Source organism: Epinephelus lanceolatus, chromosome 19 (genome assembly GCF_041903045.1).
Source record: "Epinephelus lanceolatus isolate andai-2023 chromosome 19, ASM4190304v1, whole genome shotgun sequence".
Taxonomy (NCBI): Eukaryota; Metazoa; Chordata; class Actinopteri; order Perciformes; family Serranidae; genus Epinephelus; species Epinephelus lanceolatus.
Genome location: NC_135752.1, coordinates 9,477,280 through 9,490,451, shown reverse-complemented (window position 1 = coordinate 9,490,451; position 13,172 = coordinate 9,477,280). Strand labels below are relative to the sequence as shown.

At 42.0% G+C, this 13,172-nt stretch overlaps 1 protein-coding gene across 2 annotated transcripts in view; it reads left to right on the top strand.

Moving 5' to 3' along the window:
• The window catches only part of erbin (erbb2 interacting protein), a 68,590-nt gene that overhangs the window by 47,500 nt on the left and 7,918 nt on the right, over window positions 1-13,172 (top strand). The window contains exons 14-22 of one of the 2 annotated variants that reach the window (XM_033646538.2): window positions 1,042-1,111; window positions 3,550-3,649; window positions 5,405-5,526; window positions 5,939-6,112; window positions 6,996-7,175; window positions 7,290-7,407; window positions 7,513-7,687; window positions 7,783-9,310; window positions 11,498-11,641. In XM_033646538.2, coding sequence (XP_033502429.1) covers window positions 1,042-1,111; window positions 3,550-3,649; window positions 5,405-5,526; window positions 5,939-6,112; window positions 6,996-7,175; window positions 7,290-7,407; window positions 7,513-7,687; window positions 7,783-9,310; window positions 11,498-11,641 — 2,611 coding nt within the window. The remainder of the gene's footprint in view (window positions 1-1,041; window positions 1,112-3,549; window positions 3,650-5,404; window positions 5,527-5,938; window positions 6,113-6,995; window positions 7,176-7,289; window positions 7,408-7,512; window positions 7,688-7,782; window positions 9,311-11,497; window positions 11,642-13,172) is intronic. The other variant, XM_033646539.2, reaches the window with a different exon arrangement.

Here is a 13,172-nt window from a genome sequence, read left to right as displayed (position 1 = left end):
GTTGCATGAAATCCACCACTGCCTGCCAGTACAGAGACTTATTTCCTCTCATGCAGATGCAGAATGTACATGCTAGTTGGCCATTGGTTGTAGTCTTTGGGTTGTGTTCAGTGCAACTGTTTGGGCGAGACACAGGCAACATGAGGCAACGCAACAGTCAGCCTTCATCACCACTAGTTCTCTGATGTCGGCTTGGTGTGTCTGTATCTTTTCAAAGAGGCGAAAAAGACTTGATTCCAGTAAAAAAGTCTAATGTTAGCCATTAGCAAAATGACAAAATAGATGATAAAAGACATCTTTATGGCATTTTTGTCTGTATGTATTTGTTCTTGTTTTACAAAGGGGTTAACCTGAGCCATGCCCTACAGCAATGGTAGCCATCATTTCACATCCATAAAGGGTTAATAGCATATATCTGTTAGAATTTTATTTATTTATTTTTTTTAATGGTATTGGTATCAGCAGATATGCAAGTTCAGATATCAGAATCAGTGTTGGGAAGGAAAAAATGGTATCGGAACATCTCTAGCAGATAAATCAATAAATGACAGATGAGGAGCGTTTCTTTCTATCAAGTCACCCTGTCTTTATAGTCTAACCTGTAACATTTCTGTCCCATAGAGTTGTTTGATTTAAAAAGTATTTACTTCACTATGAATTGCATGAGAAAAAAAAGCATGAGAATCTCACTCTTACATGAACACATGCTCATTCTGAAACAATCAAACAATCAAAATTTTAATTCTGTCCGGAATGAAAATGCATTGGTTTGGAAGCTAAGGCCTGATTGAGGTTTTAATCAGGGGTTTTCCATTCCTGCTGTCCGCTCTGTGCCAAATACATTGAATAACTTTGGTCTTTTTTAAATTTGAAATAGGGCTTTAGTCTGTCTGTACAGTGGTCCCTCACACACATCAATGTGCCTTACACAATCAATTTAAGGGACATGTTTGTTCCTTTACAAGTACATCACATTTGTGAGTCTTTAAGGTATTTGTTGTAAGACAACTGAGTACCTGTTTTGTTTTTGTTCCCCTGCAGGTTAAGGAATCTTCCCTACAGTTTCACTAAGCTGAACCAGATGACTGCAATGTGGCTGTCCGAAAATCAGGTAAGATCATATGCATTATAGATAAATCACAAGTATAGGGGTTTCAGCTTTCAGACTGTAATGTGTTCTATAGACACTGTAATAGCAGCAGGGTTACGTGACTCACAACATTCAGCTGTAAATGAATCCAGCAAGGCCAAGTTGCTCACAGGAAAACACATTCAAAATTTAGCAAACTACTTCCAGGACATTTGATCTAAACGTGCCAAATGGCAGTGCAGGTCAGACTCAGTGATACTGTAAACTCTACATTTTTAAAATGGAGAAGGATCCTAATGAATGTCAGAAAATGTTATCCTTACCTTGTTTAAGGTCAACAGTATGGTAATCTAGAGAAGCCTGTCAGAAACCCTGAAAAGTGGTGTGACTCGAATCTGAATGACAGGGAGACAGTTTGTGAGAAAAGGCAGCAGCAACAAGGTATGGATATCAGTACTTAATACCTTTAAGGTACTGACTGAAATAAGCAAGTCCCAAATATTGTAAAAACTGCTCCAGTCAAACGATACCTGCATTCCATCCTTTTGTACTAATATTTAGAGAAAAATTACTATTTGTATGGTTTCACTCACAGTAAATCACTGCATTCGTTCTTCAGTTTAATGTGTTACGCGATTGGTCCACTGACAGAGTTGGCAGTTTTGCGTGCTGAGATGCCACAAAAGCGTTCAACACTAAAATGCCACCTGTGGCATTTTACACAACTGAATGCTTCCATTCACATGATGGGTATTTAATTGCATCGGGAGGAAACGGTGTCAAATGAAATACTGTATTGGAATCAATATCGCTTTAAGGGTACTGGTATTGGGAATTTTTTAAAATGATAAAAAGTCATAGCAACAACTAGCCAAAAGTAAAGCAGATGTAGAAAGTTCAAGTTGTGTTGCTTGAAGTTTAGATGTCTACCCTCGACAGAACACAAGATAAGCCTATGAAGAGGTGGAAACGTTTGAGTCTGCAAATGGCTTCAAGTCCCGCTCTGTCATAGCAATGTCACTTTGAATGGGAAAGGAGTTCTTAAACTGCTCGCATCAACCTTAGCAGAGGAGTTTTAATGAGTGCAAAGGCAAAGTAATGTTGGAGAGCACGCTGCAGGAGTGTATTGATTTAGTGCGTTTGCTTTGTTCAGCTTATAAATATTTCCAAATTACAGCCTGTTGACTCTCACTGCATTCTAAAATCAATTATTCATGCCTTTTCCTCATTCTAGCTGGACTATTGTAAGTCTCTGTTCAAATACCTAAACAAATCATCACTGGAGAACTGCAGACATTGCAGAGTGCTGCTGGAAAACTTTGTTATGTAGAACCAGCCCATGTCTCCCCTGTCTTGGCCTCAAGTGGGCTGCCTGTTAAATACAGAATAAAATTTCAGAATTTTCCATTATTTAAACTCTTGCCAGTCAATCATCAGGACAGTCTAGCTTTCTGGTGGACAAACTATAGACTGGTGACAGTTTCAGAGTATGTCTGTCTGTACTTCAATTTCTTATCAATTATCAGCTGACACATACGCCTATACAAAATATCTGTAATGAGCCGATATTGCCCGGTGACTCAACCTGGCCCAGTTGACTATTCTCAACAAGAAACTATAGAGACAGGAATCCAAGGTCATTTGACAAGTCTTCAATGGACTGAGTATAACCAAGCTTTTACCCCCAGGTTCTCAAAACAGACTTCCTTTAGACATGACTTTGTTTTAATGGACTATTTGTGCAAGCAGGCCTGTTATTGGTGTTTTTGTGATGTCTTTGTGGATCAAAATTGTTATTTTCCTTGTGTTACGGCCCTTGATGGAGCCCAGGGGACGGAGGGCGTAACACAATGAAAAGAACCGGGATGAAAAGGATGAGAGGAAAACGGATGGTACAAACTTAGGGATTTATTTATAATAGACAAAAACACACAAGAGAGGTCTCCACGATAACTGAAAGCGAGCTCTCCAAAAGGTGAGGCCGATCTGCCTAAACAGGGCAACAAAACACAACGGATATTACCAGACAGTCAAGCCACCTACAAAATAGTGCTGAATAACACACTCTTCACCAAAAGAGTAATCTTACCGACAACCGGCAGACAACCGCCTCTAGAATGGGTCAAAGAATACACACCACTCACCAAGTGGCTGTCTCGAGAGACTCCAAGGGGGAAATCTGCCTCTCTGTGAAGGTTTTTATGCTGCCCCAGGGCCTGATGGGTAATGGCTCACAGGTGTGAGGGCTGTGTTTTGGAGAAGATCAGAGAAAGAAACTCAGCTGGGAAGAGCTGTGGGGAATTGTTGGGGGAAATTTTGATGTGTTGTTTCAAGCACTGATGATGCAGCCCAGTACACTCGCGATGAGAACACCAGGACATTCTGTGAGCACTGTGTGTGACGACAAAGCACTGTTGATCGCAGATAGCACACTCAAACCTCCTTTTTGTCTCCCACAGTCAAAGCCCCTGATCCCTCTCCAGAAAGAGGAGGATCCAGAGACACACAAAACTGTGCTGACCAACTACATGTTCCCCCAGCAAACTAGGACTGAGGAGTGTGAGTACTGTGCAATCAACAAGACTACATTTCTCTTTTATATTCTATTCATGATTATTCTGACAGACCCTCAAACCGCAACTGTGTGCAACTGTTTTCACCAATCACTTCTTAGCAGCAGGGCTGGATTTTAAAGATTTAAGCTTTCAGTACTTATAGGCAATCATACAATTCATATCAACTTACTTGTACGACTAATACAAACACAATTTATAAGAATAAAACACTTCAAAGTTGATGGTCTATATCTAGTATAAAACAAAAAAATGTGTGCATGTTAATAACAGTAAATCATAGAAATCAAACTTTCAGGTAAAGTACATGCAGTTTGATGTCAACCAGCGCAATGACCACTTCCCACCTTTATTGTAACAGTCTTATAGGTGACCTGCAAGGATTCCTGTATTCATTTTTTATGAGGGATCTCGTAACCTGAGATCAAAGCTCCAGAAGAAACCCTAGTCTTCTTCTTCTTGTCAAGCATCTGTTAGTTTGGTTTGGTTTCCTATTACACCAGACAGCTTGCCCTGACCCTGTTGCATCTTAGCATCGGAGTAATTAGTGGTTCAAGATCTTTGCGCTTCAACTACTAAAATGGTAGTGAGTTAGCTGCTTGACATTTGCAACAGTGATGTGAAGAACCACCAGAATATGTTCCCATACTAGTAACTGTATTTAGGTTCTGTTTCATGCTATTTTCCACCATTATCCACTGGGAGCTTTTCCAGAAGAGCTTTATCTGTTTCCTCATGTTTGCCTGGGAAGCTGGAATAAGTCATGACCTGACTGAGATGATTGTGTTTTACAACTTGTTAATATGAAGGCCACACACACCAGGTGACTCATATTATCCACTGTGCATTCACACTCTGGTATGGTGTGTTAAGTTGTAGACAACCAGAGTTCTTGATAAGGTCCTATCTCAGTCTCAGCTGATAATGACTTCAATATTTATTTCCTACTCAATATGTACTTGATTTTTTGTTTTGTTTTCAGCTGTCAACTTCTTAAATGTAGTTGCAAGTTAGCAAACATGTGGTGTACACTAAGTATTTGTTGCCAACTGCGGGTGAAGGTTTTTTTTTTAACACAGGAAACCACACAGAATCACACCTGTAAGCTTGAATGAGAGCTTTAAATTATATTTTATAATATTAACTTCTTAAGAGACAGGATGGAATATAATTGCACACTAACAGACACAACAGAGAGCAGATCACCACTGCAAAATGCTGCTGCAGAGTTGTAGGACAGCAGCAGCATCACAACCATAATTGCCACTGGCGTGACATAATTTTCTTAGTAATCATGACCTTGCTTCTCCCCAAGAGTCATACAGGAGTGATATTGAGTCAAATGCTTTGCTGTTATGAGTTTGTCATCTAAGTAAGTTGTAGTTATCATTTTGTCTACCACAGGAATTATAGCTTGATTCATGTTGAAGTTAGTAAATCTTGCAAGAACGGTTATTGATTGTAGTTTTTATCTTTTTGTTTTTTTATGTCAGTTTATTAGAAAAAACATCCAAGTATCAGTGATGCATTATTGTGTGGTTTTGTTTTTTCTTTAAGGGGTTAACTTCTGAAATTCAAGTTCTGCACAGCTCCCTCCATTTATTGGCATGCCTGATGTTGTCTTTGCGCCATCTTGTGGTCAAAGTCAGACTCGTATAAATTAAACACAGGGAGTGACTTGCAAAGCCTTAATAAAAGCCTAACACTGTTATCTTCCTCCTGATTTCTGCTTTTATTTCAGACATTCCCAACTCTGACTCTGAGAGCTTCAATCCAGCTCTCTGGGAGGAGCAGCGCAAGCACCGAGCTCAGGTGGCCTTTGAGTGTGACGAGGACAAAGATGAGAGAGAAACGCCCCCAAGGGTCAGTGTCAAGCTGTTGTTCACATAATTGGGAAAAGAAAAATGACTGTGCTGACATGGTTTACTAAACTGGAAGGACATTGTTGTGATCATAATATTATTTGGCAACAATCTGGACTTTGTAGCTGTTTTTATGTAAAATGTGCCTCATGTCCCATTTTCTCACACAATTTACAGTCAACATTTTTTTAGGTCAGTGGTTCAAACTAAAACATCATTACTATGTTTAAGAAAAATGCTTAATAGAGGGGACATTGGTGCCTTTGAAATGTGTCTATTTGAAAGTGAATGCACCTCATTCTCCATGTAATTCCCATTCAAAACTGCCATTTCACCTCTCCTCATCCCACGTCTGTCAAAACTGCAACCAAATGATTTTAGTGGTAAGTTTGTGGGTATTTTTCCTCTTCCAGGAGGGAAACCTGAAGCGCTACCCTACACCATACCCAGATGAGCTGAAGAACATGGTGAAGACAGCCCAGTCTGTGGCTCACAGGCTCAAGGAGGATGAGTCGAGTGATGAGTCGGGAAAAGATGCAAGGCCAATTGAGAGGAACCACATTGGCGTGCAGGATGTGGGAGTTAAGGTCAGCTTCAGCTTTTTATTTGATTTCACTGGAAAGAAACCTTGGTTCCCCTTTAGTTCCAGTTTAACCCTGAGAAACCTACCATAGAGCCATTTTTGTCTGTTAAGGGGGTGGACAAGGGATCTTTAGGGGTAGATGGCAGGTCAATATTATATGCCACATAGAAGTGGTATACATCATCTGTAAGCTGGTAACCTGAGTATTAATTTGAGATACAGCTCAGTCAAGTTTTTCAAGCTCTAAATCTGTAATAAACATTTTGTACTGGTGTGAAGCCTGTTCACATTTTTAAAGTTTAGAGTGTAGAGGGGCTTAGAACATTACTATGGATTTATATAAGTCCAGTCCCATGCTCATTTAAGTTGTTGCAACATTTGTTACATAGATTTGGTGCTAAATTTAACCTTTTTTTCCCATTCAAGAATTGATAAAATGATCAAAATATCAGATTAAGACACCAAGACCTTGAAGAACACCACACAAAAAATCATGCTGTGACTTGGTATCAAAAACATTTGACATGTGGAGGTTTCTGTAAGAATTGCATATTTTTTTGCAATTACATGGTGAGCACTTCTGTCCTGGAAAATGCTAAGAAACACCCTTATTGTCCATATACCTATGACAGCGATTCATCCTGTGAATGCCTGAGGTCTGTAGTGTGTGGTTGTAAAGTTTCATGAGGCTGTGATTATCCTAGTGGGCTACAATAGGTCATTTTATACAGTGTATACAGTCTGCCACAGCCTCGGAGAGACTGTAATATCGGCCAAGAACGCTGGCAGTCCCACGGGTCTCTTAGGGTTAACAAATTGCACATTTTACATGCAAGTGAAGGAACATTTTCAATAAATAACTTATCATCTGTACTGCTTTTTTGCAGGTGATAGAGACTCCCTGTCCTAATGGTACGGCATCAGAAGTGGAGCCCCAAGAATCTACCAACACATTGGCCCAAAACTCCTCTGCACCAGAATCAAACATTTCAGAGTCTTACACCTCTCAGACAGTCGCACTCAAATCTTCAGGGGGCGCTCTAATGAACCATGAGGACACACTAGAGGTACTCTCAGTGGTTTAGTCCTCACAATGTCACAAACATGAAATACAGCAAGCACATTATGAGTTTCAACTGAAAAAATACAGCTTTAAGATTTTTTTTTTTTTTTGTCTTCAGGATTCTGAGGAGCTGTCTGATGAAGAGGAGGAGATGAAAATTGCAGAGATGAGACCCCCTCTTATTGAGATCTCCATCAACCAGCCTAAAGTAGTAACTTTGAGTAAAGACAAAAAAGGTAAAGATTTTAAGTGATTGAAATATAACATTTAACATGGAAAATTAAAGTGACAGTGTGTAGATATAGTACACTAACCATGATATTTTTGATTCTGATTAACAGATGATGCAGACTCTTTGCTGGATGACACAGTGGCCAACAGCAACCAGAACAACAGTAACTGTTCATCGCCATCACGCATGTCTGACTCAGTGTCTCTGACCACAGACAGCAGTCAGGACAACTCCCTGTGCACCCCTGAGAGAGAGGCAAAGATGCCCTTCCTACCAAAAGGCCGGTTAGTATCGTTCTTCAACCTGTTAACACTGAGAACAGATGAGTCTTCCTCCTGTTATTACAGAATCTAATGTACCTCCTTATTCTTTGTTTTAGGCAAGAGGATGAGAATATGAACCAGCCTAAAGACACCACCCCTCTTCTCCATAATGGTAACGGCTCTGAAACATCCCTTCAGGCCCTTTTGAAAACCCAGCAGACTCCGCCAGAGAAAATGGGTGACTACGACCTGTCCATGGAAGCAAGGCTGGCCTTCATTGAGAAGGGAATAAACAATGGCATGGGAGAAACTTACACCAAGTGGGACCAGATCAATATGAATGTGTCCAAGTTGCCGACTGACAACATGGTCCAGCTGGATGAGGTGGACAAAACCAAGAATGGTTCAGTAACCCAGGAGGAGCTGGACAGCAAGCAGAGTTTTGGCAACAACAACATGGAGCATTTTCTGAATGGAAACCAGCAGGTCAGTGACTGCATCAATAGTGTGGGCAACAAAAGCCAAGCGATGAGAGTAGAGACATCTGCTGTGCATGTGGCCTCGACAGGCGTGACAGCCAGCAGTGACATGTCTCTGTCTCGCAGCACAGAGGAACTGTCTCCAGATAAAAGGTGCCATCCCCCACAGGTGATGAAGTCTCACAGTGTCAGCAACATAGAAACAGGGGGAATGAAGCTATACTCCTTTGATGGGGATGATGACTCTTATGACACAGCAGGAATGACTAGGATGGCAGGGGCCGGCCCAGGGCCAGGAGCTCAGGGCCAGAGCATAGTCAGGAGCAAGTCAGCCAGTCAGTTACTTAATGACCAGACTCTCCAGATCTACCCCGGCTCCTCTGCATCTTCCTCAGATCTGCTCTCTTCCTCTAAGCCCCCTGCCAGCACCAGTAGATATCCTGTCTCCTCCAGCATGGCCATGGGCATCCCTCCTCCTCAGTACAATATACAGTACACAAGCAGTGCCATGCCTAAAGACAGCCTCTGGGCCCAGAGGACGCCCATGCCTCCAGAGCACCAAGGCTACCTCCCGCCTCCGCCACACTCACTAGCCAACACCAACTACTCCAACCGTAATCAAGCACCTCCCTACCCTTTGCAGCCCCAGCAGAGGGGGCCTCCCATGGCTCCCAAACCCTCTGGAGACATGTGGGCTAAGGAGAGACTTCATTCTACCGGGGGCCAGGCTAGAAGCAGCTCTCTGCAGAGGCAAAGCAGCACCGCCTCCACAGCTTCCATGGGTGACCCGAGGCGCATACAGGTACCTGAAGGGGAATACATGACGTACAGGGACATTCACACCCTCGCCAGGGGGCCGCTGGCAATGAGCCAGGCCATGCAGAGGCCCCTCTCAGCTCGCACTTACAGCATCGATGTACCTGGAGCTTCCAGGCCTATTGGCGCCAGGCCGCAGCCGCACGAACTTCCGGAGAGGACCATGTCTGTCAGCGATTTCAACTATCAGCAAAGCAGCCCCAGCAAGAGGCCCAACGTCAGGGTGAAGTCTGAGCACTCGCTGCTGGATGGGTCTGGACAGGTGTCAGGAGGAGTTGGAACAGGAAGGGTGCCAGCTGACTGGAGAGACCAGGTGATGCGGCACATCGAGGCAAAGAAAATGGAAAAGGTAAACCTAATGAGATGATGAGATATAGTTTAATACGTTCCCAAAATGATTCACAATCTTGTCTTTGTTATTTGTTGGTCCTCTGACTCATTATAACAGTCCTAAAATACTTTGAATGTACCAGAGACCAGTGCAACATGAAGAAAATATCTGTAAAGCCTTTCTTTAGCCCTTGCTTAAAGGGTTGATTCACCCATATACAACAAGTTTAGGTTTTGTTTGTTAAGACTTTGAGGTAACTGCCTCTGGGATTACTGCCACCATCTCAATACAGTGCAGGTGAAAAGAATTTTGTTTGTGGAGTCAGCAGCATTAAAAATATCCATAGCAATGCGTCTTTGCAGAAACAGATTAGATTCAGCAGTTAGATTCAGCAAATGTTCCACACTCTGCATAACTTTCTGAAGTACCTGCATAAACATGATGAATGCCACCTGTGCATAAATGAGCAGGCATGTTCATGAAAATTGTAAATTAGAATGATTAATGCCCCAGTAATACCATATAAGGCTACACATCCTGCCCCATATGTCTAAGTGTTACCTCGTAAAAACGGCATCCAAGAGTAAAAAGAACAAGACAGATTAGAGAGTCCTGTTTTTGGAGGTCCATATAGAAAGTCTATCATTTTTAACAGCGTCAGAAGTGGAATTAAGGGACCAGCTGAAGCCAAGCAATGTGACAAAATAACGAGTGCTGTTAATTCTGTGTCACCTGAGGGTCGTACCGTCACTGAAATAAAGAAGAAATGGTTTAAAACAGAAATGCCTTCAAAAACATCTTGCCACAGCAAGGTGATTGATGACTGCAATGGGAGGGGGTCAAGGGCAAGTCTCCATCACAGCGATGGTTGACAATATACATGCCATAAATAGAAGATGTTGCACTGACAGACATTACAACTGAGGATGTTCTTCTGGACAGGCATAAACCTGCATGTGAAGATACAGCCTGACAGTGGTGTGATATAAATCCATTTCTTTACTTAACAATGTGTGACCCTATCAACATTATCAACCCGCAAAAAATGGACTTTGAAATCAGATTTATAACCCTCTGATCCTACTGTTTTGTTTTCCTTCCTTCAAATGTTATAAATGTTACATGTGAAAGGAATTGTCAAACAATCGTTCAGTATTTTCTTTTATTTAAAAGAAGATAGATTAGACTCTGCACCTCAGCTGGGACCACCATGTCACCGTCTGCTCCCATGCACACATGTGGTGTCTGGTGAAGTGGTGAAGTAAAATGTGATGTGTTAAAAATTTTCAAAATTGTCAATTAATTACAGCATGATTGATATTGTAGTGTTATACAAACGCATAAGTAGCCAGTGGAAATAATGATGATAGGCTGTATAAATATGCTAAATTTGGCTCTGTGTCTCGGTTAATGCGAATAATCCATAAACTTTAGTGTAAACCATTTTAAGCTCTTTCTTGTGAGAGATGTTGAGTTTTTTTTAAAGTTACCATTTCAGTGTTGTAGGCACCACAAGCTGAATTCAATTCAGCTCCAGTGTATAGGTGTAGGGTTGCAGTCTGATAGCATTTCGCGTCACACACATTGCCATACATTATTGCATCAGTGGCCTTGGATCTGAATCCACTTTAGAATCTACTCATTGAATCTTAATCCTTTCGAATCCCTTATGAAATCATCTTAGTTCTTAGGTTGTTTGGAGGGGAATGAAGACATCTCTTAGTTAAAAATATATAATGTTTAGTCAATTATTTTATGTCTTTGTAGATGTCTGTAGTTTCAGAAACAAGTAGAAGAGACTAAGACAGAATGTGAATGAGAGGTTTTGATAAGGAATTTGTTTGCTGCAGAGCTAAACAAATATGGGTGTTTGACCAGCTTGGAAACGGATCCAAATGGAACCGACTATCAGAATCCATCTCTGTATCGGGGTGTCTAAAAACTTTGGCAAATAAAACCAAACCTGTATGGCAAAGTACTGTTAAGTTTATTTGGGTGGATTGACCCTTTAATATGGAGTTTGACATTTACAAAAGTCTTCTCACTCAGCTGTATGCAAAGTATTTGTGTTTCACTGCATGTTTGTGTTTATATGCTGTAAACCTTTCTGTTGTGTCTTCTATGTCATCACTCATTTGGTGGATTGCATGGCCACGGCTGACATGTTGGTTGGTGCTGCTTGTTCCGTGTCGTCCCTCTGTTCAGAATGCACTGTCTCGCTCCTATAATTCCAATAATGCTCCGCTGAGTTGGTCTCACTACGGCAGCTGTAGGGATATGCATGCCAGCCAAGGGTCCCTGGTCTTTAGTGCCAGGGACGGACAGCCCTATGGAGCTCTGGGCTTTTGTGTGAGTACTGTGAACATGAAGTTAGCTCCTGCAGCTCATACCAAGCCAGGGCTTCCAGTTCCTGCTAGTTTCACATCCTTTAGAAGAAAAAAAATGTCTGTTTCCTTCTCTCCTGGACGATGAGAAGTGATCACTGACCCTCAGTCTTTCACATGTCCTTTTAATGGACAAGTGAAAGTATAACGTCTCTCCTAACATCTGATTTCACACGCCCTCAGACCCTTTCTAGTACATATACAGTACAGGCCAAAAGTTTGGACACACCTTCTCATTCAATGCGTTTTCTTTATTTTCATAACTATTTACATTGTAGATTCTCACTGAAGGCATCAAAACTATGAATGAACACATGTGGAGTTATGTACTTAACAAAAAAAGGTGAAATAACTGAAAACATGTTTTATATTCTAGTTTCTTCAAAATAGCCACCCTTTGCTCTGATTACTGCTTTGCACACTCTTGGCATTCTCTCCATGAGCTTCAAGAGGTAGTCACCTGAAATGGTTTCCACTTCACAGGTATGCCTTATCAGGGTTAATTAGTGGAATTTCTTGCTTTATCAATGGGGTTGGGACCATCAGTTGTGTTGTGCAGAAGTCAGGTTAATACACAGCCGACAGCCCTATTGGACAACTGTTAAAATTCATATTATGGCAAGAACCAATCAGCTAACTAAAGAAAAACGAGTGGCCATCATTACTTTAAGAAATGAAGGTCAGTCAGTCCGGAAAATTGCAAAAACTTTAAATGTGTCCCCAAGTGGAGTCGCAAAAACCATCAAGCGCTACAACCAAACTGGCACACATGAGGACCGACCCAGGAAAGGAAGACCAAGAGTCACCTCTGCTTCTGAGGATAAGTTCATCCAAGTCACCAGCCTCAGAAATGGCAAGTTAACAGCAGCTCAGATCAGAGACCAGATGAATGCCACACAGAGTTCTAGCAGCAGACCCATCTCTAGAACAACTGTTAAGAGGAGACTGCGCCAATCAGGCCTTCATGGTCAAATAGCTGCTAGGAAACCACTGCTAAGGAGAGGCAACAAGCAGAAGAGATTTGTTTGGGCCAAGAAACACAAGGAATGGACATTAGACCAGTGGAAATCTGTGCTTTGGTCTGATGAGTCCAAATTTGAGATCTTTGGTTCCAACTGCCGTGTCTTTGTGAGACGCAGAAAAGGTGAACGGATGGATTCCACATGCCTGGTTCCCACTGTGAAGCATGGAGGAGGAGGTGTGATGGTGTGGGGGTGTTTTGCTGGTGACACTGTTGGGGATTTATTCAAAATTGAAGGCACACTGAACCAGCATGGCTACCACAGCATCCTGCAGCGACATGCCATCCCATCCGGTTTGCGTTTAGTTGGACGATCATTTATTTTTCAACAGGACAATGACCCCAAACACACCTCCAGGCTGTGTAAGGGCTATTTGACCAAGAAGGAGAGTGATGGAGTGCTGCGGCAGATGACCTGGCCTCCACATTCACCGGACCTGAACCCAATCGAGATGGTTTGGGGTGAGCTGGACCG